Source organism: Peromyscus leucopus, chromosome 1 (genome assembly GCF_004664715.2).
Source record: "Peromyscus leucopus breed LL Stock chromosome 1, UCI_PerLeu_2.1, whole genome shotgun sequence".
Classification (NCBI taxonomy): Eukaryota; Metazoa; Chordata; class Mammalia; order Rodentia; family Cricetidae; genus Peromyscus; species Peromyscus leucopus.
In genome coordinates this window covers 96,794,249-96,820,611 of record NC_051063.1, presented here as the reverse complement: position 1 = coordinate 96,820,611, position 26,363 = coordinate 96,794,249, and the positions used below count along the sequence as shown (strand labels likewise).

The window sequence follows — 26,363 nt, the reverse complement described above, 5'->3', positions numbered from 1 at the left end:
TATCAATACCTCTAGGACTATTGCATTTTTCTATGACACTAGCTTCCTCTTTCCACCATGTTCTCCTTTGTAACTGAGGGCCAATTTTCAATATTGCTGTTTCTAAATATTTCCAGTCTTAGGGGATAATCCTATTCTGAGTTGCCCATGAATTTAATACCTGTTTCACACAGAGTGAATTCATATCATTTGAAATGACCACTTTTTAAACCCTCTTCAAATCTAATATTTCTATAGGATTATATTTAACATTTGCATACCCTTTGGGGTGCCCATTGTCTGCTGCTTGTTCTTGTATAGTAACTGGATAAACTAAGGTTGGTTTTCTAATAGCCTTGGGGCCACTCTCTTCAGTCTCATCATGTAATGATATGGTAGATGCTTGTTTAAATTCCTCTGTCTGTGTCTGAATATTTTCCTTACTTTCATTAGTAGGTCTTTTTAAGGCTTATATCTTATCAGTGAAATTTTCATATTTGGTACAGTTATCAACCCCCCCTTTTAAGGATAAAATAAAATTTACCAAACTGATGATAATTATAATTGGCATTATGTCAATCCCAGCCAAGTCTGTGATCCCTTCCTTTATTTTTTCATTTTCAAGCCATCCATTGTTGCACTATACAGAGTCGTAACACTCTGCCTTTTGATATTTTCCATTCTTAATATGGGAAAGATTTTTCTTTTTTAATATTGCTTAACTCTTTCCTCAAATATTTCCTTGGTGTCTGATCAAATCTGCTAACTTTTCAGTTTGTCCACAGCAGCAGTGGCTGCAATGGTGGTGTCTGAGACTGGGGTGGGCAGTGGCTGGTGGCTACTGTAAATACTATGACTACAGAGTGTCCCATGGGCATGAAGAGGCAGAAGCCACTGTGGGTTAGAGTGATCTCATGCCATGTGCTGGATGCCTATTGTTATTTCTATCTAAGTTGTTCTATTCCCAATAAAGACTCAGGAGTCAGATATTGATGTGAAAACCTGATAAATCAAAGAAATAAGAGAGGAACAGCCAGCTGACCTTCCATTTTTTTTTTTTTTTACTGGAGACCCAGCAAGCATGTCTGTCCCTACTTCCCAGATCCCTTCTTCTAAAAAAAGAAGACTTTTTTAAGTCCCTTCCCATTCCTTCCTGTGCATCTATCTATCTATCTCCCTGGGTCCTCCATACTCTTTATGGCTATTTCTTTTCAACTAGTTGCTGCTTTTGTGCCCCGATCCATCGTCAATTTTATTAACAGTCTTAGAGATTCATAGTGCAATCAAATGTCTTGCAACAATGGATTTTGTTTCTTGATCCATTCAGTTAACCTGTGTCTTTTAATCAGAGAGTTGAGGACATTAATATTTAAAGTTGCTGGACGATGGTGGTGTACTCCTTTAATCCCAACACTTGGGAGGCAGAGGCAGGTGGATTGTTGTGAGTTCAAGGCCAGCCTGGTCTACAGAGTGAGATCCAGGAAAGGTGCAAAGCTACACAGCAAACCATGTCTTGAAAAACAAACAAACAAACAAACAAAACTTTAAAGTTAATGTTGAAAGGTGTGTTTTATTTGAAGTCATTTTCAGTTTTGCTCTTTATGTTTTAAGCTGTATTTTGTGTTTCAGTAAGTATAGATTTATTCGTTTTATTTCTGGAGTGTCTTCCTTTCCTCAGTCCAAAGGGCTGGTTTGTTGGAAAGGAACATTTTTAGCCTATTTCTATCACATAACATTATTTTTCTCCTTCAACTATCAGAGAAGTAGTGGAGCAGCCACCAGTGACTTCCTACCTCTTTCATTCCTCTGACCAAAAAGGTTGAGATCATGTATACACCATATCTTATCACTTCTTGTCTCCTCTCTGTACATATCTCCAGACCTCTTTGGTTACTAGTTGCTAGCTCTGTCCTCTGACTCCAAGCAATTTGGAGAGAACACAAGCAAAATATCAGAAAATATTTCTCTTTTTGTCTAAATAAAAAGTAAAGGTTTTAACTTACATAGAGAAACTATATACAATAAGTACAATAACTATATACAAATATATAAGGCAATAATTACATTAGCAATATCTAGTCCATTAACATTTGACAAATTCAGAGAAAATACTTCATTATATATCCTGATATCTGACTCCTGGTTTTTATTAATAAAGTTAATTAGATTTACACAGCACACATATGTCCAGAAAGATCTTTTCTGTGCACTTAATATTTACTTATTTTGTGTAAATTTTACATAAAACATTAAGATTGTTGAATCTAGGTATTAGTTTTTGCAGGAGTAATTAGAGAAAATGTTTCTGATGGTCACAATTGCTGTGGGATGGTCTATATGTCAAATTACTCTGATTGGTCAATAAATAAAACACTGATTGGCCAGTGGCTAGGCAAGAAGTACAGGCGGAATTAACAGAGAGGAGAAAAGAAAGAATAGGAAGGAAGAAGGAGTCACTGCCAGCCACCACCAGGACAAGAAGCATGTAAAGATGCCAGTAAGCCACAAGCCACGTGGCAAGGTATGCATTTATAGAAATGGATTAATTTAAGCTATAAGAACAGTTATCAAGAAGCCTGCCATGGCCATACAGTTTGTATGCAATATAAGTCTCTATGTTTACTTGGTTGGGTTTGAGCAGCTGTAGGACTGGTGGGTGACAAAGATTTGTCCTGATTGTGGGCAAGGCAGGAAAACTCCAGCTACACACAATTTCTTGAAAACAAAATGTCTTTCACTACTTAATGTGGTAGGCATAGTAATGGCTTCTCAAATGTGCCCAGGAACAAATTCTACCAACCAGCAATATGCTAAATTTCTAAGATAAATTAAATTAACTGGTCAGTTGATAAATAATCTTACAAAAATGGACATATTACAAAGATAAAACTTCTTAAAACTAGAAGGCTAGCTGAAAAAAATGTTAATAAAGCATTGACTTAAAAACAAATATATAAGCCGGGCGGTGGTGGCACACGCCTTTAATACCAGCACTCGGGAGGCAGAGCCAGGCGGATCTCTGTGAGTTTGAGGCCAGCCTGGGCTACCAAGTGAGTTCCAGGAAAGGCACAAAGCTACACAGAGAAACCCTGTCTCGAAGAAAAAAAAAGAAAAAAAAAACAAATATATATATATATATATATATATATAATATATATATATATATATATTTATTTATTTATGTATGTAACCATGCTGGTGTGGACTACAGAGAAAGAAAGCTAGAAACCATGAAGAGAGTGGCTTCTAGGATCTCATAAGACTAAGGAAATAGATTGTCTCTTAGCTTCTAGAGCAGATTTGTGCTTTTGACTCCTTGGCTGCATATCAGTAAGAATCATATTATACATTCAGAAGTATAAGATAACAATTTTGTATTTCTTTAAGCCACTAAACTATAGTAACTTCTTATGGTTTAATGTAGCAGTCCACTTCTTCCTTTACTGCTTGGAAACTGAAAGCACACTGTCTTACATGTTTTTTTTTCTTTTGTTTTTTTCGAGAAAGGGTTTCTCTGTGTAGCTTTGTGCCTTTCCTGGAACTCACTTCGGAGACCAGGCTGGCCTCGTATTCACAGAGATCTGCCTGCCTCTGCCTCCCAACTGCTGGGATTAAAGCCGTGTGCCACCACTGCCCAGCCCGTCTTACAATTTTACTTAAGGCATTTTTATAATTCTTCAAGATAACAATCTAAACTGGCAAGTGTTATCTTTCAACTGGTGCCATAGCCAAGTCTTTCTCAGGCTAGATCAACTTGCCACCAGATGACCAGGTGAATCTGTGAGAGTGGAGCTGGGCTAGGATCTAATTGAAATACTTTCTTGGCAGGTGGATAGTCAGAAATGGTGGTATCCAGACTGGTTTTGGTGAGCTGAAGCCTAGAATAGACTTCATTTTAAAATGGAAGATCCCATCTAAGACCCTTATTGATTCTACCAACATGCTGCCTTCTCAGATAAGTGTATTTCTCCTTGTGTAAGTTTTCATAGCATCTTCTAAAGACCTACACTTTATCACTTGGTAATCTAAACTTCAATTCTTTTTATCTGTCTCTCATGACTGCATGGTCATCACTTTGAGGACTAGGGCTAGAACATTCACTTATTTAACATCTGCTCCTTGATAATATTTTAGGCTTAATCAAATCATGAACATCAGGTGGATGGGTGGGCATAAGGATGGATGAGCTTCCTAGAACAGAATTCTTAGACACTGATAATCTATATTCTCAAGATCTAAGACATTAAAGACAGTTAGACAGTGTACAGGAATTGTATAGGATGGATAGAGTTCATGACACATTTAATCTGAGAAACCTCAAGTAATTTGAATTAATAGCTTTAGTGACCCTATGCAGACATTTGTTTGTCACACTGGGAACTCGGATCTCTTGATCTCACAGTGTATTCCCCTCATATTCACATATTCCTTCATATTAGATGAGATTCCATACTTTCCCATAACCATCATTTATCTAGATATACCCCTGAACTCCTGATCCTTTATTTTATCCTATTCTACTGGAAAAAATCTTAATACTCTATAAGTAAATAAGCAGCTACTTATATAGAGAAGAAGGAATAATCACACTGAATGGGCATTCCCAATTCCAACTGAAAAATATAGGTAGAGTTAGGGATGATGAGGAATACAATAAAAGCATGTGCTAGATGATGGAGGAAAAACTAAAACTTTCATGGACTTAATACTCAATATACCTAGCTCATTCTTTGTCAACTTAAATATACCAGCTGCAGCTACATTAGGAAGCACCTTAGGCCATTTTGTTTTGTATCATAGGAGGTTTCAAACTACATACTAAGGACAATCTTAAATGAAATCTGGAAAGGCTACATATGCAAAGAATCCTCCTCTGCTTACTTTTGTATAATTACAAAGAAAATAAACATTTAATGATTATATTGCTTGTTTCTTCATTCCTAAACCCCAGTGGAAATAAAATTTTATCATGTGCATTCACATAACGTAGTCACTAAATGCCTGTGAGGACAGAATGATTATCTAAGGTTCAGTGTGACTTTCTCTTTTCCTATTATGCTACATAGGAAGTAGTTGTAGACAGCACCATGGTATCCAGTACCGATTATGTACGTAGTGCTTAGCCCTAAATGAACCTTTAGGGGTACTTTATCCAGAGAGTTAGCATCTGAGTAAAGAACATTCGTCCCTCATTATTTAGAGCAGAAAATAATTTAATTTGTATTATTTGATATTAAGACATTACTGGAAAATCTGAAGAAATAGAATTTACGAGGCTTCCATCAAATTTTCAATTTCAAAGCCTTACTGCCACAAGTGATTGTTCTCCTAGCACTCAGAAAAATTGGACCTGATATTGAAGACCATGAAATCACTGCACATTGTGTAATATAAGATGTATTAAGATTAATCAAATATTTACATTTTTACTAAAGAAAAAAGTCAGCTTCTTCAAACGTTATATTTTTTCTTTAAATGCATTTTTCACAAAAGACAAATGATGTGTGAGCACCAAAAAGGGTTGATTATAACACAAATAATTTTAAAGTCTAAAAACAAAACAGTCTGATTCAGAGAAAGAATTCCAAAACTATTGTTTTTCTAATGAAATTATGCATAAAACAGTGAAAATACAGGGCTGGAGATATGACTCAAAGGTTAAGAACATTTGTTGCTCTTGCAGATGACCAGGGTTTGATTTTGAGGATGTCCAGGGTTTGATTTTCAGCCCCTACATGGTTGCTCACAACCAGTGGTAGCCCTGGTGTCAGGGTATATGACACCCCTCCTTTGACTTTCCTGGACACCAGGCAAGTACACAGTGGACAGGCATACATGCACACAAAACACTCATCCATATAAAAATAAACAAATCTTAAAAAAGAAAACAAAAAAAATCATCTCTAGAGTCAATAAATAAATTGTTCAAAAACACTATAGAATTATGCATCACATAGTTCTCAGTAGTGAAACTGCCCAAGAGTACACTGAGTGCTTCATCTCCACAGGAGTAAGGTCATCCCAATTATCCTTAGTAGGGTGTCCTTATTAACAGATTACTAAAAGATAACAGCCATCAACTAAGAGAGAATTTAGGTTATCTTCCAAGTTGGTTGGGCTACAGTTCACTAACAGAGGAACCACAAGAGGAATCCTGTTGGGAACAGCATCTGTTTTAGTTAGGGTTTTTATTACTGTGAAGAGATACCACAACCATGGTAACTCTTATAAAGAAAACATTTGAGGGTGACTTGCTTAAAGTTTCAGAGGTTCAGTGCATTAAGATCTTGAAGGGGAACATGGCAGCATGCAGGAAGATTTGGTGCTGGAGCTGAGAGTGCTACATTTTGCAGGCAAAAGGAAGTCAACTGACTCACTAGGAGGTATCCTGAGCATAAAAAACCTCAAAGCCCACCCCCACAGTCACACACTTCCCCCAGCAAGGCCACAGGTCCTAATAGTGCCTCTCTCTTTGAAGGTTACTTTCTTTCAAACCACCACAGCATCCTTCCAACACCAACCCCATTTAGATTTCTGTAAAGCTGGAGGCCATCTTTCAGACTGATAGTGGATGGCAATGTTATCCTCATTCAAAGGACTCCAGAAGCTTCTGCCATTTTAATTCTAAGGGCTGCATTCAAAGAACACAGAATTGGGGTGAAAATATTTGTGCTTACAGATGCAAAAAATGGTGGCCAATGAAAGGATAAAGAAAAAAATCACTATCTTTGTAGTTTATCCTTATTATTTTTATGCTGAAAAGTCTCTTGATAATGAAATGATAAAAATTAGTCTAGAATATTATAAATATAATCTCAAATTTACTTAGAACATTGTCCTTCACTTGTAAGAGCAGATTTCATTATACTGTTTATAAATTCAAATATTTCAGGACCACCAATGTGCTTTAGCTATCAGTTTTCTCATGGCTTCTTTAACCTTCTAGTTTCAGAGACTGTAGATGAGGGGGTTCAACATTGGGAGCACCACTGTGTAGAACACAGACACCACCTTATTTCTGGTCCATGGAGTAGCTGGTCTGGTGCATCAGATAAATGAATGTGATGGTCTCAAAGAACAGAGTGAATGCAGTGAAGTTGGAGGTGCAGGTGGAGAAGGCCTTCTGGTGGCCTTCTGTAGAGTGCATCTTCAGGATTAACTCAAGGATGTAGACATACAACAGGGAAATGATAAACACAGTGACCACAATGGTGGAGCCTGAAGAGAATGTGGAAATGGCTTCCAAAGAAAAGTCATAAGAACAAGAAAGCTTCAAAAGTAGTGAATAGTGACCAAAAAAAAGTAATTAACTTTCTTTGGTCCACAAAAGGACAGATTTAATAACAATCAGTAAGTATTCAAGCATTCACAATTCCACCTAGTTAGGAAGCTCCCACTAGGAGGATGTAGACTGTGGAGGACATCTGTGTAGAGGTGAGCAGATGGCCACATGGTAGTCATACATCATGGAAGCTAGCAAGAAAGACTCAGATGTCCCAAATGTCACCACAGAAAAGAGTTGAGCTATACAACCAGGCACAAGAATAAATGTTCCCTTCCTAAGAAAACCCCTCAGCATGATGGGAGTGACTGAGCTGGAGTACCCAATGTCTAGAAAGGCCAAATGGCTGAGAAAAAGGTACATGGAAGTGTGAAGTTGAGGGCTGGTCCTGATTAGCACAATTATGTTTAAATTACCCATTAGGGTAACAGAGCTTAATAGAAACATAACAAATAAAATGGCACAGACTGTTCTATCCTCTGTTAACCGCCAAAGTATGAACTCTGTTACCACTGTGTAGTTTCCAGGTTCCATCTATATCAGGAATACTGCCACTGAAAGTAAAATGAGAAGGTATTAAAATTGAATCTAATTGCCTTAAACATTGTTTTCACAATATGAATGACAAAACATAGATAGTTACACATGTGAAGGAACATGGTGTCATATAATAGCTCATGGAAGAACTTCAGTCTATAAAATTCACTGATGCATGGTCAATGATGTTTAGAAAGTTTGTATTTGACACACTTAAATTATAATTTAATCATGTTGGTATGTTAAGTTTCAATGAGCGACAAAGACCCACTGAAATGGGGAAAACATCTCTTCTGTCTAGATCTCAGTGTCAAGGGGGATGAGCTCAGGACTTGGCTTTGTTACTGACAACCTGTGGAGTTTTTAGACAATTGACATACAAAAGACAATACCCACCACTATGCCATCTTAAGGTACTTCACCATGTACCTCATAATATTCTTACTTTCAATAAGATGAATACATATATAATGTTATATATATAACATATATAATACTATACATTGAGTATAGATGCAGGTGGATGTAGGACAAATTATCAGCACCTTAATATAACCTATCCTTTGACTGTAAAGCAAAATAAGAAATAAGCATCACTGTATCAGCAGACAAAAAAAAATACCTGTCAGTACCTGTGCCTCAACAATGGAAAAATGGCAAAGAATTGCCAATGTAAAGCAAGTCTGTGTTTATGAGAAATGGTACATTTTGGGATACAATGCCTTGAGCACCTGACTTGCTTGTTAAAATTATACCAAAAATCCATCAGGACTATGAAAATTACAGATATTTGTGTTCACATAAATATATGTCATCTGTTAGCATCTATTAGTTATTTTTGTGGGCATTAACTTTTTAAAATGATTTGTTTTATGTATATGAGTCTGCATGTATGCCTTTATGCCAGAATAGGGCATCAGATCCCACTATAAGATGGTTGTGAGCCACCATGTAATTGCTAGTAATTGAACTCAGGACCCATGGAAGAACAACCAGTGCTCTTAACCCCTGAGCCATCTATCCAGGCCCACATTAAATACTTTGATAAAAACTTTCCATGGATTGCTAAAACTATTCTAACTCTCTTGGAAGTTGCAGGAGTGAGCAAGGGTACAGTATGCAGACTGTTTCAACTCAAAATTGAAAACCTTAAGGAAATAAATGCTTTTTATACATCTCTGGGTGGCACCATCTTTGGTTTTTAATTAAATTTTTTATTTTTACATAGTTGGAAATTGTGGTTGGAGAGATGGGTCAGCGATTAAGAGCACTTGCCATTTTTGGAGAAAATGCAAGTTTTGTTCCCAGCACTCACATGATGGCTCACAAGGCCGGTAATTCCAGAACTAGAGCAGCTGGCATCCTCTTATGACCTCTGTGGGCACTGCTTATTTGTGACACACAAACACATGAAGGCCAATCACTCATACACACAAAATAAAAATAAACAAATCTTTAAAAAATTGTAGCTGGAAATTCACATGCAATTGTAGGAAATAACATGGAAAGCTTATAACATGTTGCCAAACTTCAATACAGTTCACAATCAGTATACTAACACTACACTTGGGTATAGTCAAGATGGAGAACATTTTATAAATATAAATATAAATATATATATGTGTGTGTGTGTGTGTGTGTGTGTGTGTGTGAGAGAGAGAGAGAGAGAGAGAGAGAGAGAGAGAGAGAGAGAGAGAGAGAGAGAGAGAGAGAGAGAGAGAGAGGGGGTTTCTCTGTGTAGCCCTGCCTATCCTGGAACTAGCTCTGTAGACTAGGTTGGCCTTCAATTCACAAAGGTACGCCTGCCTCTGCCTCCCGAGTACTGGGATTAAAGCTGTGTACAACCACTGCCCAACAAGATGTAGAACATTTTTTATCATCATTGGGAATGCTCATGCTACCATCTATAATCTTAAGAAATTCCCTTTAGACCTGGTTCTCTCTTAAATTTCTGATAACATATAACATGTTCTCCATTTCTTAGTTTTGTCCTTTAAAAAATTAAGCACTAAACAGAATTCAACTATATCTCTCGTAATCTTTACTATAATGGCTATGTGTACATATACACTATCCTAAAGCTATTCTGAAGAAAGAAGTGGGAATACTTCAAGGTTGCTGTGATAATACTAAACTTGACAGATTTATGAGGGAATAAAATCAAAGGTAACTACTTTTGTTGAATACAGATGCAAATCTCTTCCATAAAATATTAGCAAAATGAATTCAACAACATTTTTTAAGACTAGATATTCTAAAGTTTATCTATGACATGCAAGAATGCCCTAACATATACAAAGCAATGTGATACAAAATTAGAAATAAAAATTATTGAATTACCTCAATAAATCCACAAGAAGTCTCTGACACAATACAGAGCACTTTTATAATTCAAATTTTCAAGCAATAAGATTTGTAAAGAAGTTAGTCCACTAGAATAAAAGTTGTATATCATCACCTCAAAATGAACATTATATTCAATGATGAAAAACTGATACCCCCCACCCTGCAAGATCAGGGGGAAAAAGTGTGCCTACTTGTGATACTTTAATTCAGAATAGTGCTAAAAGTCCTAACTTGGTCAATTAGACAAAATATAGTAAAAGACAACAAACAGATAAGAAGGGGTGGTTTCTATGGTTATCTATGATATATTTTTTATATAAAATCACAAAAATGTGTCCAAATAACCAAAATATATCATCAAAGATATATGCAATGTGTGGGAGACCATTTTCAGGTTTCCTAGTGGCTTTACCCAGCAGGTCTGCATAGAGAGGATGAATGAACCATGGGCCTGAGTGCAGCTGTATGAGATGGTCTGCACTGGGCTCTGCTAGGGGGAGGTCTTTTGCTCTACCCTGTGGCATTTCTATAAATACCCTACGCATAGACAGTTGGGGCCCGTTGGAATGGGTTCCAGGCCTTCTCAAGGCTATACCGTGTTTTCTATCTGTTTGTCCCTACTCTAAATCCTTCTATCTAATATTTCCTGCTACTCCTACTCAAGAGCACTCTGGGGAAGTGTGGGGGTGGTGGGTAGCCCCATCACAGCAATGTAACCAACCAACAGAGTTAGGAAATCAGAAAATAAGCCCATCTCTAAAGCATAAACAAAAATGAAACACAGAGAAAATTAGCAATATAGGAAGTTGTTGCATTGACAGCTTCAAGAGGGTGATGAATAAAACTGAAAATAATGTAAATAAATGAAATGACATCTTTGGTTCATGCCCTGGAAGACTTAATATTGTTAAAATATCCATGTTAAAATATCCACAGTATACAATGTGATTATAGAGCCACCTGAGTTGTATCATAATCTTAAAGACATTCTCTATATAAATAGAAATGTCAACTCAAAAATTCATATTCACTCATAAAACACTCAAAATAGTCAAAATTATCTTAAGAAACAACATAGCTGAAGTATCATAATTATCATTTCAAAAGTATATTTTCGCTTTGAAGACTGTTACACAGCAGATAATAGAATTTCTCATTAACAAATGGTTGGGAAAACTAAATAGGTAAATGCAAAAGAATGAAATTCAGTCCAAATCTTACACCATACAAGAAATTGACTGTAATGGAGTAATATCACTGAAACCATCAAGATCCTAGAATTATACATAGGAGACCGTTCTAGTAGAGTAGGTATTGCCTGATTTCAAATAATATGAGCTCTTTAAAACTATAGAGTTCACAAGCCCAGAAAGTGGCATTGTGGATTGTGAGCTTGAGGTGAGGGAAAGTATTTATATTTCCCTTACTAGCATAAAGTTTCAGTGAGGAAGAATTAATGAATTTTATAGATCCACTACATAGCCTTGTATCTGTAGTTAGCTATGCTTTCTTATACACTTAAGTTTTGTTAAGAGGGTATGCAACATGTGATGGTTTTACCATAATAAAATAAGAATACTAAAAAGATTTGTAATACATTCATTTGATATTAATATATGCGCATGGGAATCTGCTGTGTTCTAAGAACTAGGCAGATGAGATCCCTTCCTTAGAGTAGTTTTAGAACACTACAAGATGTGGTAAGTGCCAAGCATTTTTCAAGCTTCTCTGAAACTGCTCATTGGTAGAGAATGTCTTAGTCCAAGATGTCAGGAAAATCATCAATGACAAAGTTATTTAAATCTGCAATATAAGTTGATTACAGTTAGTTGTCCATGAGAAAAGTCATGGGGAAGAACATACTTATAGTATGATTTACACTTGGATAAGAATAAAGCTGTAGAAGTTTATATCATCATTTAACCATGACATGTGAAAGATTTTTAAGCAAATTAACATGAATTCAACAAACATCTATTTAACTCTTCATGTATTCTAGAATTGGATCATTAAATAAGCATATAAAAAGTAACAGATAGTAGACATGTGGATCAACTGATGTGAACAAAATGTTAGTGGAAAGACAGATATGAAATTAATTTCATTCTCTCGTGCAGTTTGGAATGTTTTAACTTAATTGTTGGCCAGCGGTTTACACCATTCTTCAGCCTCTGCACTTTCTTACAACCTAAATGAACTGTGTGTTTATAGAATAGATGAGGCTTTGCAGTCTATTTTTAGTTAGCTGGACTTGGTTCATTTAAAGTTCTACATCTTCTGAGTGTGGGCTGTCATGCTTAGCATTTTACTAGAGGCATGACCAATGGACTCCTTAAACTCAAGATGAAAAGAGACTAAATTTAGCCTAGGGAAAATGAAGCCCCAATTTAAGATCACTGCAAATGTCCATCATGGCTAGGACAATCTGACAGTCATTTTGTTAGTGTCCATGGCAGGGTCATTAAAATGGTAGTGTATTTGATTATTCTACTGTAAATCATAAATGTTAGTAGGCAATGGAGAATGCAGAGAGTGTCTGCCCACAGGTGTAGTTTACATCTCAAGTCCCTTATAGCAAACTTATAATATGTTGAAAATGAACATGATTTCATTATTGAAAATGATATTTCAGCTGGGCGGTGGGCGCACGCCTTTAATCCAGCACTCGGGAGCAGAGGCAGGCGGATCTCTGTGAGTTGAGGCAGCTGGTCTACCAGTGAGTTCAGAAAGGCGCAAAGGTACACAGAGAAACCCTGTCTCGGAAAAAAAAAAAAAAAAAAAAGAAAATGATATTTCAGATCTGTTGGATGCATGGCTGTAAACTAAATTCTTCTGGTGAATCCAACTCATCTCTGAATAGGTAACATGAAACCTGGACCACAGAATACAGCCATATTTTGGAAGTACCACAGTTAAATTACAGCCAAATGATGTCATTTCCTTTTGCAAGTCATTCCATTAAAATAAATTAAACCCATGGGTAATTAAAAATATTTAATCCATACACTTGTATATAATCACATGCACATTTTATTCTTTCTGTCCCACTGGACAAGTAGGCAAATACTTGTAAGTTCTTTGTCCCACTGGATTGTCAGTATAATTTCCCAAATAAATGAAGCAATTAACTTGTAATTTTAAGGGAAGAAAGTTACTTGGGGCTGTGTCCCAAATGATCAAAAACTCACTTAAAAGTCGTTTTGCTATGCAATAAGAATTCCTTGGAGCCCCTTCTGGGTGTTGTAATAGATGTGTTACTGACTTAGACTTCTAGCCCTTCAAGGATAGAGGAATATTTGAATTTCCTAAGTGTCATGGAAGCTATTTGTCTTGAGTAAAGTGTAAGAGATTGAGACATTCTTGCTATTTCTTTATGGTTTGAACAGTGTCTTTATTCACACTTATAAATAAACAAAGGAATCAAGTGTGGTATGTATGTTCTCCTTTGTACAGGTCAAAAACAGGAGGTTAAAAGTCCTTGTCATTTGCCTGTGTTTCCATGCACTGTGTTGGTGGGGTACAAATTGGCCCTCAGTTTGTGTGGCTCCATTGTATTTCTGTATATTGCTTTGTCTTCTTGCAGACAGCCACATGCCACTTTGAAAACATTTCTATCTTTCATACATTTAATTTTTTTAAGAAACTTTGTCTCTGTAGATCTTTGTCTAGAAGCCACAATATATGGTGAATTGTGACTCACAGTACTAGAGAAACTTGGACCTAATACAGCTTGATAAATTTCAATAAAAATGCAGTTTTCAATAGCTATATATGCATTGCTGATTGCTATATATGTGTTGTTTCTTAGACTTCAGGTAGAAGTTTTTGAAGAAAAGCAAATAATTCTAAAGACTCTGCTGGTCTTTAGAATTGTGAAAATGGGTGGATAGGACTAACATTTTCCCTGTCCTGGTTCATGCTCTGCATCTTGAATGAAGGGCTCATAATTTTGAAATGTGAATTGGCCTTTTCTTTATTATAATTTGTTAGTTATTATAGCTTCCCACTTCCATCCAGACCACTCTAACTCTCTTACTCTATGCCAAATGCACCTCCTTTCCTTTCCTAACCACTGCTTTCTAGAACTGGTGATATGAAAATATATCTAATGGAAGCTCCCAAACACTTCTGTTTATTTATTTGATGTTAAGATATAGCAACATCTAGACTCTTATCACTTCCTACAATCCCATAAAGGAGTAGAGTCTTGAGACACTTTGCAAAATGCCTACTATGTTTATACCAGAGTGATAATAAGAATTGTGATGAGTCTTTCTATCTTCAATGCAGACGTTTTTAATGAAGAATTTGGCTTCTTTTATTCTAGCAGGTCATAAAAATAAAAATGTCCAAATTAGTTCTATTGTTATTAGCCCGACAATTAGATAAATGGAGGCTGTATTTACTGGAGGAGAGAACACTGGGGCAGAGGCATGTTTGTGATTGGGGATGGGAAAACTGAGAGTCAACATTGGCATGAATATTTAGGTTAATCAGTTTGTGCTATAAAAATAAATGTTTCTGTGGATCCCCATGTATGTATTTCCTGTATATACATGGAATAAACTTGTATCATATGCTAGTAGGAACTACATAGTTGGATCCTAAAATAATTGAATTTCTTGTTATAATATCTTATGGAATTTGAAAAGAAAATTTACAAAGCATTCTATGACTAAGAAATTAAGAATTTTAAAATTGCCATTTTAAAATTTAATTTAATTATATATTTATTATAAAATTATATTTAGGTGCATATATTAATTGCAGATCCATTTCAGCTAATGACTCTCCTCTGGTTCTGGTTCCAGTGGGCACCATTGGGTAAATGAATGGAGACTGAAAATGACACCATGGTGACAGAATTTATTATTTTGGGACTAACAGATAGTCCTACACTACGTGCCATCTTATTTGTGTTTTTTCTACCAGTTTACATAGTGACTATATTGGGAAATATCAGTATAATCCTTTTAATTCGAAGCAGCCCACAGCTTCACACTCCCATGTATCTGTTCCTCAGCCATCTAGCCTTTGTGGATATTGGATACTCCACATCGGTCACACCCATCATGCTCATCAGTTTCTTAAAAGAAAAAACTACTATCCCTCTCTCTGGCTGTGCAGCCCAGCTTGGCTCTGATGTAGCTTTTGGAACTACAGAATGCTTCCTGCTGGCCACCATGGCTTATGACCGCTACGTGGCCATCTGTTCACCCCTGCTCTACTCCACTCAGATGTCCCCATCAGTCTGCTTATTCCTGCTGGGGGCATCCTACTTAGGTGGATGCATGAATGCCTCATCATTCACAGGCTGTTTTGTGAACCTAAACTTCTGTGGCCCAAACAAAATCAACCATTTTTTCTGTGACCTCTTCCCACTTGTGAAACTCTCTTGTGGCCATGCTTATATTGCTGAAATATCCCCATCCATCTCTTCAGCATCTGTCCTTGTGAGCACATTATCTACCATCATTGTGTCATACATTTACATCCTACTCTCAATCATAAGGATGCGCTCTACTGAGGGAAGGAACAAGGCCTTCTCCACCTGCACTTCCCATCTCACTGCAGTCACTTTGTTTTATGGAACAGTTTTATTTGTGTATGTAATGCCCAAGTCTAGCTATTCAGCTGATCAGGTCAAAGTGGCTTCTGTGATCTACACAGTGGTGATCCCCATGTTGAATCCTCTTATCTACAGTCTGAGGAACAAGGAGGTGAAAGAGGCTATGAAAAAATTGATGGCCAGAACACTTTGGCTCCCTTGAAGTAAATCAGACAAAGCTAGTAAATTCAGTGACAGTGAGCAACAACAGTGATTGATATTTCCATGTTATTTATCCATACTCAGAACACTTACATAGTGAGAAGCTTTTATGCATACAGAAATTTGATGTTTATTTCCATTTATAATTTTAAAAATGTCATTTACATGGACACCTGCTGCATCCAAGTGAAATGTGGATTTTTTTTAAGGTAAGAAAACTTCAAAGGATAGTTCATAACTTTAAATATTCCCCATTTGCCAATTTTGTAATGGTATTTGAATGAAGTCTTTCAAAGCTTAAATGTCTTTCAATCTTCTATTTAAAGTAACACTTAGGAATGAAATTTCCAGCAGATGTGTAACAAATGGTATGTCTGACAAGTTAGGGATTCAGGTCATCCCTCTCTAAAGGTATTGCTCTTACATGGTAAATGACTCTGTTAACTTCTGGAAACAGTGATAATAGTCTCTCAGAAAAAAATCTGTTTATTTTCTTTTAATTTGATTCAGAATGAAAAAAATCATGATCCCTGTATTTTGCCATTGCAAGATACAAATCCGATAACAGAGGAAATTGAATGAATCTTGTCCATCTGCTGACTGAGGTCTGCATACATAGGTATTTATTAGAGTGTAATTTAGTAGCAAACATTATTCTGTAGGATGACAACAGGATGGTTGTCTTTGTATGATAGCAAATAGGCAGGAAATTATGGCTCAATCAGAGAATGCCCTTACCACTCTCTTCTAACCACTCAAGGATGTATCTGTGGTCACTGATTACCCCACTCATGATCAGTCTTTCTGTGGCAGTTTCTCCCTGTAGCTCTTCTAACAGTGATTTCTGATTAAACTTTGGTGAATGCATTTTTATTAACACAGTTGTAGTGTTGGACAAAAACTGTGAAGGTATGGAGACACCATTTCACAAGCTGATTTCTCATCCTTGAACTTTTCACTGGTCAGATTGAACAAATGTCCTCTTCTCCTGGAAGCTGCCTTGGGATTTCTTCACTTATGGTTCTGAAATTTGTTCATTTATACCTCCCTGCCCATATCATTGTGGAACTAGATTTTCACCAATGCAGTAATTCTAAGATGGAAGCCTGCACAGACATACACGGCTGGTAGCACTCCAGGGTTTAACTTCAGCCTGGGAAAAGACTTTCAGCATCATGCTGGGAACTCTGTTGGTTGAAGATTTTAATTGTCTGTTTCTGGTCATCTTTATCTTGTCTTCCACACTTTGTTCTTGAGGAAGGCAATAGTATTTCTGTCCCCAAAAGTAATCTTCCTTAGAGGACAGAAAAACTTCTTCATTGCTCTTTGCTCCAAGACTCTCAAACCCAGTGTATCTTACTGAATTGGCTGTATTTCTCACTAATTTTCCCTTTTCATCTCCTTTCTTAATACATACCACCTCTTTGTAAAATGTCATCTTTTTTTTCATTTCTGTGACCTAGTACCTGATAGAAGCAACTGAAGGGAGGAACAGTTATTTTGGATTATAAGTCCATCATAGTGGGAAAGCATGGCCCCTGGAATGTCTGGCCTGTGGTGCCTATCACATTCCGGTGAGACTGGAAACAGAAATCTTAGGGCACAAGCAGAAGCTAATGTCACCTTCAAGACATGCCCCCAACAAAAGCTAGGCCAGAACCCCAAGGATTCTACAGCCTAGACTGCTACTCACATCACCAGTGAGGCTACCTGGAAAACAGGACCCCAAGAAAGACATGAGGATCGCCCAATGACAGAGAAATGGCTGAGATCTTCATGAACAACCTGGACATGAATGGGAATAATGAAGGGCGAGGGTTGAGGGAAAGAGAGCGGGAGATCCCAGCTGGATCAAGAACAGAGAGGGAGAACAAAGAATAGGAGAGCATGGTAAATGAAGACCACATGAGGAAAGGAAGAAACAAAGTGCTAAAGAGGCCCACAGAAATCCACAAAGATACCCCCACAAAAGACTGCTGGCAATGGCCGAGAGACAGCCCAAACTGACCTACTCTGGTGATGGGATGGCCAAATACCCTAATAGTTGTGCCAGAAACCCCATCCAAGGACTGAGGAATCTGGATGCAGACATCCATGGCTCGCCCCGAGTGGAGCGCCGGGAGTCTAATTAGCGAGAAATAGTAGGGTTTATATGAGCGAGAATTGTTAAAACCAAGGTTGGATAAAGCACAGGGACAAATAGCCAAACGAATGGAAACACATGAACTATGAACCAATAGCTGAGGAGCCTGCAACTGGATTTGGCCCTCTGGATAAGTGAGACATTTGATTAGCTTGATCTGTTTGGGAGGCATCCAGGCAGTGGGACCGGGTCCTAACCTCAGTGCATGAGTTGGCTGTTTGAAACCTGGGGCTTATACAAGGGATGCTTGGCTCAGCCTAGGAGGAGGGGACTGGACCTGCCTGGACTGAATCTACCAGGTTGAACTCAATCCTTAGGGGAGTCTTTGCCCTGGAGGAGGTGTGAATGGGAGATGGGCTGGGGGGACGGAGAGGGAGGCAAGAAGGGGGAGAACAAGGGAATCTGTGGCTGTTATGTAGAACTGAATGGTATTGTAAAATAAAATAATATTAAATTTTAAAAAAAGCTAGGCCAGAACCCCAAGGATTCCACAGCCTTCTCCCTGAAACAGTTCCACCAGCTGGGGAGTAAATATTCAAACACATAAGCTGAGAAGGTGGGGGGAAATGGAACATAGAATTTTATATACAAACTATAAAAGTATATTCTCACAGACATGAATGGACATACTGCATGCCCATTTAAATGGTCAATCTACCTCTGTCCTTTTTCTTCATTCAAAAGGAAGATATGCTACATATTTATTACATCTTTATCTGAGCTTTTTTTGTTTAAAATTTTAAAATTTCTGCAACTGCTTATTATAATTTCATACAGAGATATGTCTCATGTGTTTCAGCTCTAAGTTGAAACTCACCCAGCTGTAAAGGGTAGATCTGGCATTGGGAATGAGGTAGATTCATGTTCTTCTCCCTTGTTCTGAATAAACATGAAAGAGGAAGACAGTACCTGTGCAAATAAAAAAAAAAAAAAAAAAAAAAAAAGAACCAATGCTAGAAATTGCAGTTTGTGTAGATGGCCACATGCTTTCATGTTTATTTTTGGTTTGGTTTTGGTTTGGTGTTGGACATAGAGCCGAAGGTCTTGTGGATGCTAGGTAAGCTGTCTACTACTTAGCCAAACCCCCAACCCTGTTTTTATACACTGAGATCTAAAGTTTGATCCTTACTTTCTACTGATGGGCAGACATTCAGGCCTTAACAAACTATGTCTTTACCCATTACCTTACCATATCGCCAAAAGCAGCCAAGAGTGCTGAGGGTGTGGACACTCCCAAGAGAAAGGGAATGATGGATTAGGGTGCAGTTTAGGGATGAATTGTGTCTTTCTAAAATATGCATGGAGGACTTATAATTCTCAGGATCATTGAATGTTACTTTATTTAAGAACAGATTCATTGCAGATATAATTTTTTAGGAAGATAACTGCTGGAGTAAACTGGGCTCCCCATCCAGTTTGACTAAGGACCTGGTTTTGGATGTAAACATTACAAAGGACAAAACTATGTTAAAAAGAAGACACAGATGTGGATGCTGCTGCTATAAGCCAATGAAAGCCAAGCATTTACCTTAAAATTCAAAAAGCTAGGGGAAAGGCATGGAACAGATTCTCCTTCAGAACCCTGAGAAGAACCAGCCCTAATAATGCCTCATTCTTGCACTCTAAGCATCCAGAAATACAAGATGAATTGCATCTATATAAGACATCTAGCTTATGGCACTTGGCTATAGCAGCCCTAGCAAATGAATACAATTGCATGTTAGTTCACCCTCAAGTCTCACTATCAGCTAGTTTACTCCTGGAAGAGAGGAGAATAGAGGCTTGAAGGATACCATGAATGTATGCTAAAAGATGCCTTCTTTAAAAGCAAAATTATTTATGAGAGCTGTTTTTTTTTTCTCATTTTAACCTGATTCTACAAGCTTGGTGACAAAGACATCAGCTACTAACCCACACAAGCCAAAACTGCTAATTATTTCTCAAAACTACTGCCTACTCTTTCTCAAACATCACCTAGTTTACTATACATGGATTCTAGACTTTACAATCCATTGCTTTCTTCAATTGATTTTAATTTAAAAATATTGTAAGTTTAATTTAAAAAATAATGTAAGTTTATTGATAATGAATTTTTAACAGATTACTTTTTGTCAAAAAATTCCTTTTTGCACCTTCAATTTTGAGTGATATTTTGTTTGGGATAGAAATCTGAGTTAACAGTTAAAAATATTTTCACACAAAATTTCACTCGAGTATAGTTTCTATAATTTCTTTTCAATGTTGCCAGTGGCCATGTCAGAGGAGCAGTAGGTGGCAACTGAATGAAGTTCAAGGTGTCAGTCCACCAGGAGGAAACTCTCTGATGGGCCAATCTCGGACAGGCAAGTCCCCAGACCTAAGGTCCCAGAATGTCTTTTGTGTCTGCTGTGTCTTTTCATGTGTGCTGCTGCCATCTTCCTCTGGTATCCAGCATGGTATGAATGGGTGCGAGGAGATCCCCACTGCCTCTAATGTAGTGTGTTTGTGTCATGGAAACATCATATTCTACTGGGCATGTTTACCCGTAGATTAGTATGAAGATGATTCCTTCCTAAGCTGTATTGTCTAATTGATAATAATAATGCTAATTTAAATAGAGTTTTGCTGACAAAAATATAAACAAGGAAGTGTCATACAACTAGAACACATGAGTTTCTATTGAGGAGTGTGGCTTAGGTTAATGATTAAGGAAATCAGTTGAGTCCCAGTTAGACCAGGTAGTTTAAATTCTTTTAACCTTAGTGTTGGTAGATGTGTTCATAGGCTTCAGAGTGCATTACAGTTGAAACAAAGCTTTGAAAATAAAGTTAGACTAAGATGTTATTGTCAAATAGCTTTGAGGTGAAAAACCCAAGAAGATAAGTTTTAGAAAGACACATAGTTAATGTGGAACTCTTTAAGTTCAGGGAACAAGAATAAAGCAGCCCAATTATTACTAGCTGATGCAGTTTTCTTGTTAGGATTAGTTGATGACCAAAGGTGATGAATAATTGCTTGTGCCCATTTTTGCCCTCGATCTCCTGATATAAAAATCTATTGATGAGTTGGTATACACCCCAAAGATTTAAAGTAGAGCTAACTGATTCTTTTTCATATATAAAAGGTTAGGTTTGCAATTCCTTTAAGATTCCTTTAAAGATAAGTAATAAAGTAATCGGCCCTTTCTTTGTAACTGCAAAACTGAAGCTTGCCAGTAAAAGTTCTGACTGAGAAAAATATCTTGCTTGCCTACACGGTTAATCTATAACAAGGTGCTTAGCAATGAATGTATGTGGCTTCTTGGGATAATTTGTTTTTCACCTGTAATATGTAAAATGCTTGATCATATAAAGGATATGGAAAATATGCTTTTTTAACTGTTCATTTTGTATTCATTGCAGTCATTCACTTGAAAAAAGAATGCAACAACACTGTAATTTTTATGTTGCCTGAAAGATTTTGCTGGGGTGTATAAGCTGTAAGGGAAACAATAGAGACAGAGTTAGTCAGAGTTAAAATGAGCTAGAAGGAAAACATCAATAATGAGTTAGAAGAAAAACATTAAGAATGAGTGTTAGAAGGAAAACCTAAAGAATGAGAGAATTAAAATGAGTTAGATAGAAAATATCAGGAATTAGAAAGTTAGCAGGAAAACATTAAGAATGAGAGTTAGAAGGAACTATAAGGGAAACATCAAGAATAAAGATAGAGTTAGAAGGAAAACGTCAAGATGAGAATAGGAAATCACCAGGAAAATAAAGTATAGAGAATGCAAAATTAGAATAAAGGAAAGGTCTAAAGGAAACCATCAAGAGAGTGTGAGTGTCTTTTTCCCTCAACCCACTCCGATAAAAAAAAAAGTCTACCACATGCCAATGCTGTGGCTTACTTTCAAGTCCTGGGCTTTCTGGGAGCTGGTCCCCCAGCCAGCAAAACAGTGTAACCTGTCATTTTCTAATTTTTGCTTCTTAAAGGGAGTACATATTTTATCTTCTACTATCTTCTTTCTGTCTGTCTCTCTCTCTCTCTGTTGCTGTCTCTGTCTCTTTCCCCCACCTCTTTCTTATAACACTAAGAATCAAATTCAACTGTTAAGCAAGCATTCTACCACTGAACTATAACCTCTGCCCACAGTCACTTTTTGGTTTTCTGTAGTTTTTTTTTTTTCATAATTTTTCTAAATCTAAACTGTTCTCATACTTTCCATATTTGGATTTTTTCAGACTTCAAAAAATTTTCTCAGCTCATATTCTTTCTCTAATTTTGATATTTATTGGTGACTGCCTTCAAATATGTCTTCTACCTCATGGCTTCCCATTTCAATTATCCGTGTGTTAGATCACTTCACATCTCTTAGGAAGCTATCAGAAGGCCTTCTCAACTTGCACCTCCTACCTTACTACAGTCTCTCTTTCTGTTGGACCATTGCATTCATTTATGTGATACCTAAATCCAGATACTCCATAGTCCAGAACTATGTGGTATCTGTGTTCTACAGAGTGATGATTCCCATGTTTACGTCCCTTATCTACAGTCTCAGAAACACAGATGTTAAAGAAGCCATGAGAATATTGATGACACATGCTCACTGGTATTCATAAATATCTGGAATTTAAGCAGTGTGATGAATTTTGATATTTCCAATGGAATGGTTAATATACTATGAAAATTTATAATTATATTGATTATATTTTGACATAAATGTTATCATCTTACTATCAAGAACATATCATCATAAAAACAATTGGTTCACTAAGATAGCAATAGTTAGCAATTTTCTCTTTGTTTTATCCCTTCATTAGCCATGATTTTCTGTAGACAAATTTCTAAATGGTCTTAATAAATAAAAAACATGGAGCCAGAAATTTGAGTTAAAGCCATAGAGAAAGACCAGAGTAAGAGGACAAACCACATGCTAACCTCACCTCACCAACTCTGCAGCTTCCAAAGAGAGCTTCTTCCTGTATACTCAAGTTTATATGGCTTTTCTGTTCTGTTCTCTCATTGGTTCTCTTAGCCATCACTTCTTCCTACACAGCTCTGTAGCTTTCTATCTGTCTGTACAGACCTCCAGAATTGTATGGGTGGTACTAGGTTTAAAGGCATGTGTTACCTCGCTTGACTCTGTTCGCTAGTATGGCCTTGAACACACAAAAATCCTGCCTGCCAAGGGTGTGTGCTACCACTGCCTGACTTCTTTGTGTATGTATAATAATTTTTCCTCTGATCTCCAGGCATACTTCATTTATTAAAGCACAAATAAAATATCACCACATTTCAGCACAAATAAAGTATCACTATAATTTTATGCATGTATGAACACAAGTCTCTCACATAAGTTCTGTGTTCTTTGCATACAGCCTTTAGAATGGAAACTGTAGAATTATCTAGAATCCTTTGAATGAAAATAATATTGCCACCCATTATCTTAACCTGAAAGAAATGACCTCCTGCTCTATAGAAATCTAAGTCTTAAAGGCAGAAATGTCGGTGGTTGGGAAGCTGTGTTATCAACAGGATTCCTCTTTTGATATCTTATCCATCCAACTCAAGAGATCACTCAAATACATTTTTCTACTAATCCTTTCTTTTTAGCAATCCATTGAGCTCAATGCCTTAAGGAACCCTTAAGGACATCCTACTAGGGATAATTGGGGCGGGGGAGAGTGATTTCACTCCTGTGAAGATGAAGATATAGGAGTTCAGTTTTCTTGGGTTGTTTCAGTCATGAGATTTACTGTGTACTTCTGCTGTATCTTTTGAACACCTTATTTCTTTGGTGCCTCTGAAACTGTAATTTCTTTTTTCCCTTGTTATTAAAAACAGATTATTTACTCATACAATATGTTCTGATTAGTGTTTCCCTTCTACTCCTTCTGGTTCCTCCCCACCTCCTTGCCTATCCAGATCCATTCCCTTTGTGTCTCTCATTCGAAATGAATAGGCTTCTAAAATATACAAACAAAACATAACAAGTAAAATATAATAATATAAACCAAAATCTATCACATTGATTTTGGGTAATACAAACCAATGGAAAGAAAAGAGCCCCAAGAGAAGGCACAAGAATCAAAAACCCATATTTTATTACACTCAGAAGTTCCATAGAAATATTAAACTGAATGCTATAATATATATGCAGAGAACCTGTTTCATACCCATGCAGGTCCTATGATTACTGCTACACTCTCTGTGAGTTCATATGAGCTTTGTTCAGTTGGTTTAGAAGGCCTTGTTCTCCTTGTATCCTCCCTCCCCCTCTGGTTCCCACACTACTACACTCCTTCTGCCTCCTCTTCTGTGGGGTTCTCTGAGCTTTGTGAGGAGACTAGATGGAGACTAGAGATTTGATGGGATCATTTAGAGCTGTGTAATGTTTGCTGTGGCTGTTGGTATGTTGCAGGTCACTGTATCTGGAAACCCCTTGAGGAAGGGGGTGAGAAGATGCAGCATCAACAACACAGACACTGTGAGTCAGGTGAGAAGCAAGCAGCATATTCCTTTATTGAGGATATGAGGTGAACCTATATAGAGACTCTCTTAGCTGTGTTGTCTCTTTCTCATTGGCCCCCAGTGTTCTGATGGTCATGTGTCATCAATCAACAGGTGCAGTGGCAGATTCCAAGTTGGCTCAGCGGGAAGTAGCTAGCAGGAATGCCTATGTGCACTACCCAGAACAAGGCAGCTGTGGTTTTATCAGGCTAACTGGCTGTGCTCCTCCTATACTGATATTTATTCCCATCTGTTGCAGAAGGAAAATTTATTTGTTCGCCCAAGAAAACATTAAAGTCAACAAAGTCATAACAAAAAATGTCCAGGAATTATGGGATACCATGAAAAGACCAAACCTAAGAATAATAGGGATAGAAGAAGGAGAAGAATACAACCTCAAGTCACAGAAAATATATTCAATAAAATCATAGAAGAAAACTTTGCTAATCTAAAGGACATGCCTATGAAGATACAAGAAGCTTACAGAATATCAAATAGACTGGGCCCCAAAAAAGTCCCCTCTTCACATAATAATCAAACCACTGAACATACAGAATAAAGAAAAAATATTGAGAGCTGCAAAGGAAAAAGGCCAAGTAACTTATAAAGGCAGATGCATCAGAATAACACTCAGACACTCAATGGGGACTCTGAAAACCAGAAGTTCCTAGACAGACATTATGCAGACACTAAGAGACCATGAATGCCAGCCCAGACTACTATGCCCAGCAAAACTTTCAATCACCATAGACAGAGTAAACAAGATACTCCATGACAAAACCAGATTTAAACACTACCTATCCACAAGTCCAGCCCTACAGAAAGCACTAGAAGAAAAAAATCCAACCTAAGGAAGTTAGATGCACCCACAAAAATATAGGAAATAGATAATTCCACAGCAGCAAATACCAAGGAAGGAAAGCATACACAAACTACAACTGAAAAATAACAGAAATTAACAACCACTGGTCATTAATATACCTTAATATCAGTAGAATCAATTTGCCTATAAAAAGACATAACCTAACAGAATGGACAGGAAAACAGGATCTGTCCTTCTGATGAATATAAGAAACATACTTCAACTTTAAAGATAGATACTACCTCAGAGTAAAGGGTTGAGAAAAGACCTTCTAATCAAATGGACTTAAGAAGTAAGCTGGTGTAGCTATCCTAATATATATCAATATAGACTTCAAGCTAAAATTAATCAAAACACATCAAGAAGGACATTACATATTCATCACAGTAAAAATCCATCAAGATGAAGTCTCAATTCTGAATATTTATGCCCTAAATACAAGGACACCCACATATGTAAAAGAAAAATTACTAAAGCTTAAATCACACATCAAACACCACAAACTAATAGTGGGAGACTTCAGCACCCCACACTCACCATTGGACAAGTTTGCGAAACAGAAACTTAACACAAAAATAAGGGAAGTAACACATGTTATGACTTAATAGATATCTACAGAACATTCCACCTAAACAAAAAATAATATACTTTCTTCTCAGCACCCCACGGAACCTTCTCTAAAATTGACCACCTACTCAGTTCACAAAGCAAATCCTTTTTCTTTTTCTTTCTTTGTTTCTTTTTTCTTTTTTCTTTTTTTTTGTTTTTTCGAGACAGGGTTTCTCTGTGTAGCTTTGTGCCTTTCCTGGAACTCACTTGGTAGCCCAGGCTGGCTTTGAACTCACAGAAATCTGCCTGGCTGTGCCTCCCAAGTGCTGGGATTAAATGCGTGAGCCACCACTGCCTGGCACACAACGCAAATCTTAACAGATACAAAAACAAATTGGAATAACCCCCTGTGTTTGATCAGATA

The 26,363-nt window shown here is 37.1% G+C and overlaps 1 protein-coding gene and 1 pseudogene across 1 annotated transcript; one reads left to right on the top strand and one right to left on the bottom strand.

The window, feature by feature from the left end:
• Positions 1–6,867: 6,867 nt before the first annotated feature.
• On the bottom strand, positions 6,868–7,795 carry LOC114710244 (annotated as a pseudogene).
• Positions 7,796–14,976: 7,181 nt separating this feature from the next.
• On the top strand, positions 14,977–15,915 carry LOC114710256 (olfactory receptor 481). The gene has a single exon (XM_028894359.1). The coding sequence runs from the start codon at positions 14,977–14,979 to the stop codon at positions 15,913–15,915; it is 939 nt and encodes a 312-aa protein (XP_028750192.1).
• The last annotated feature ends 10,448 nt before the right edge of the window (positions 15,916–26,363 follow it).

What these genes read in the sequence shown, in the direction of transcription:
- LOC114710256 (XM_028894359.1), top strand. Translation starts at nt 14,977, where the DNA reads ATGGAGACTGAAAATGACACCATGGTGACAGAATTTATTATTTTGGGA.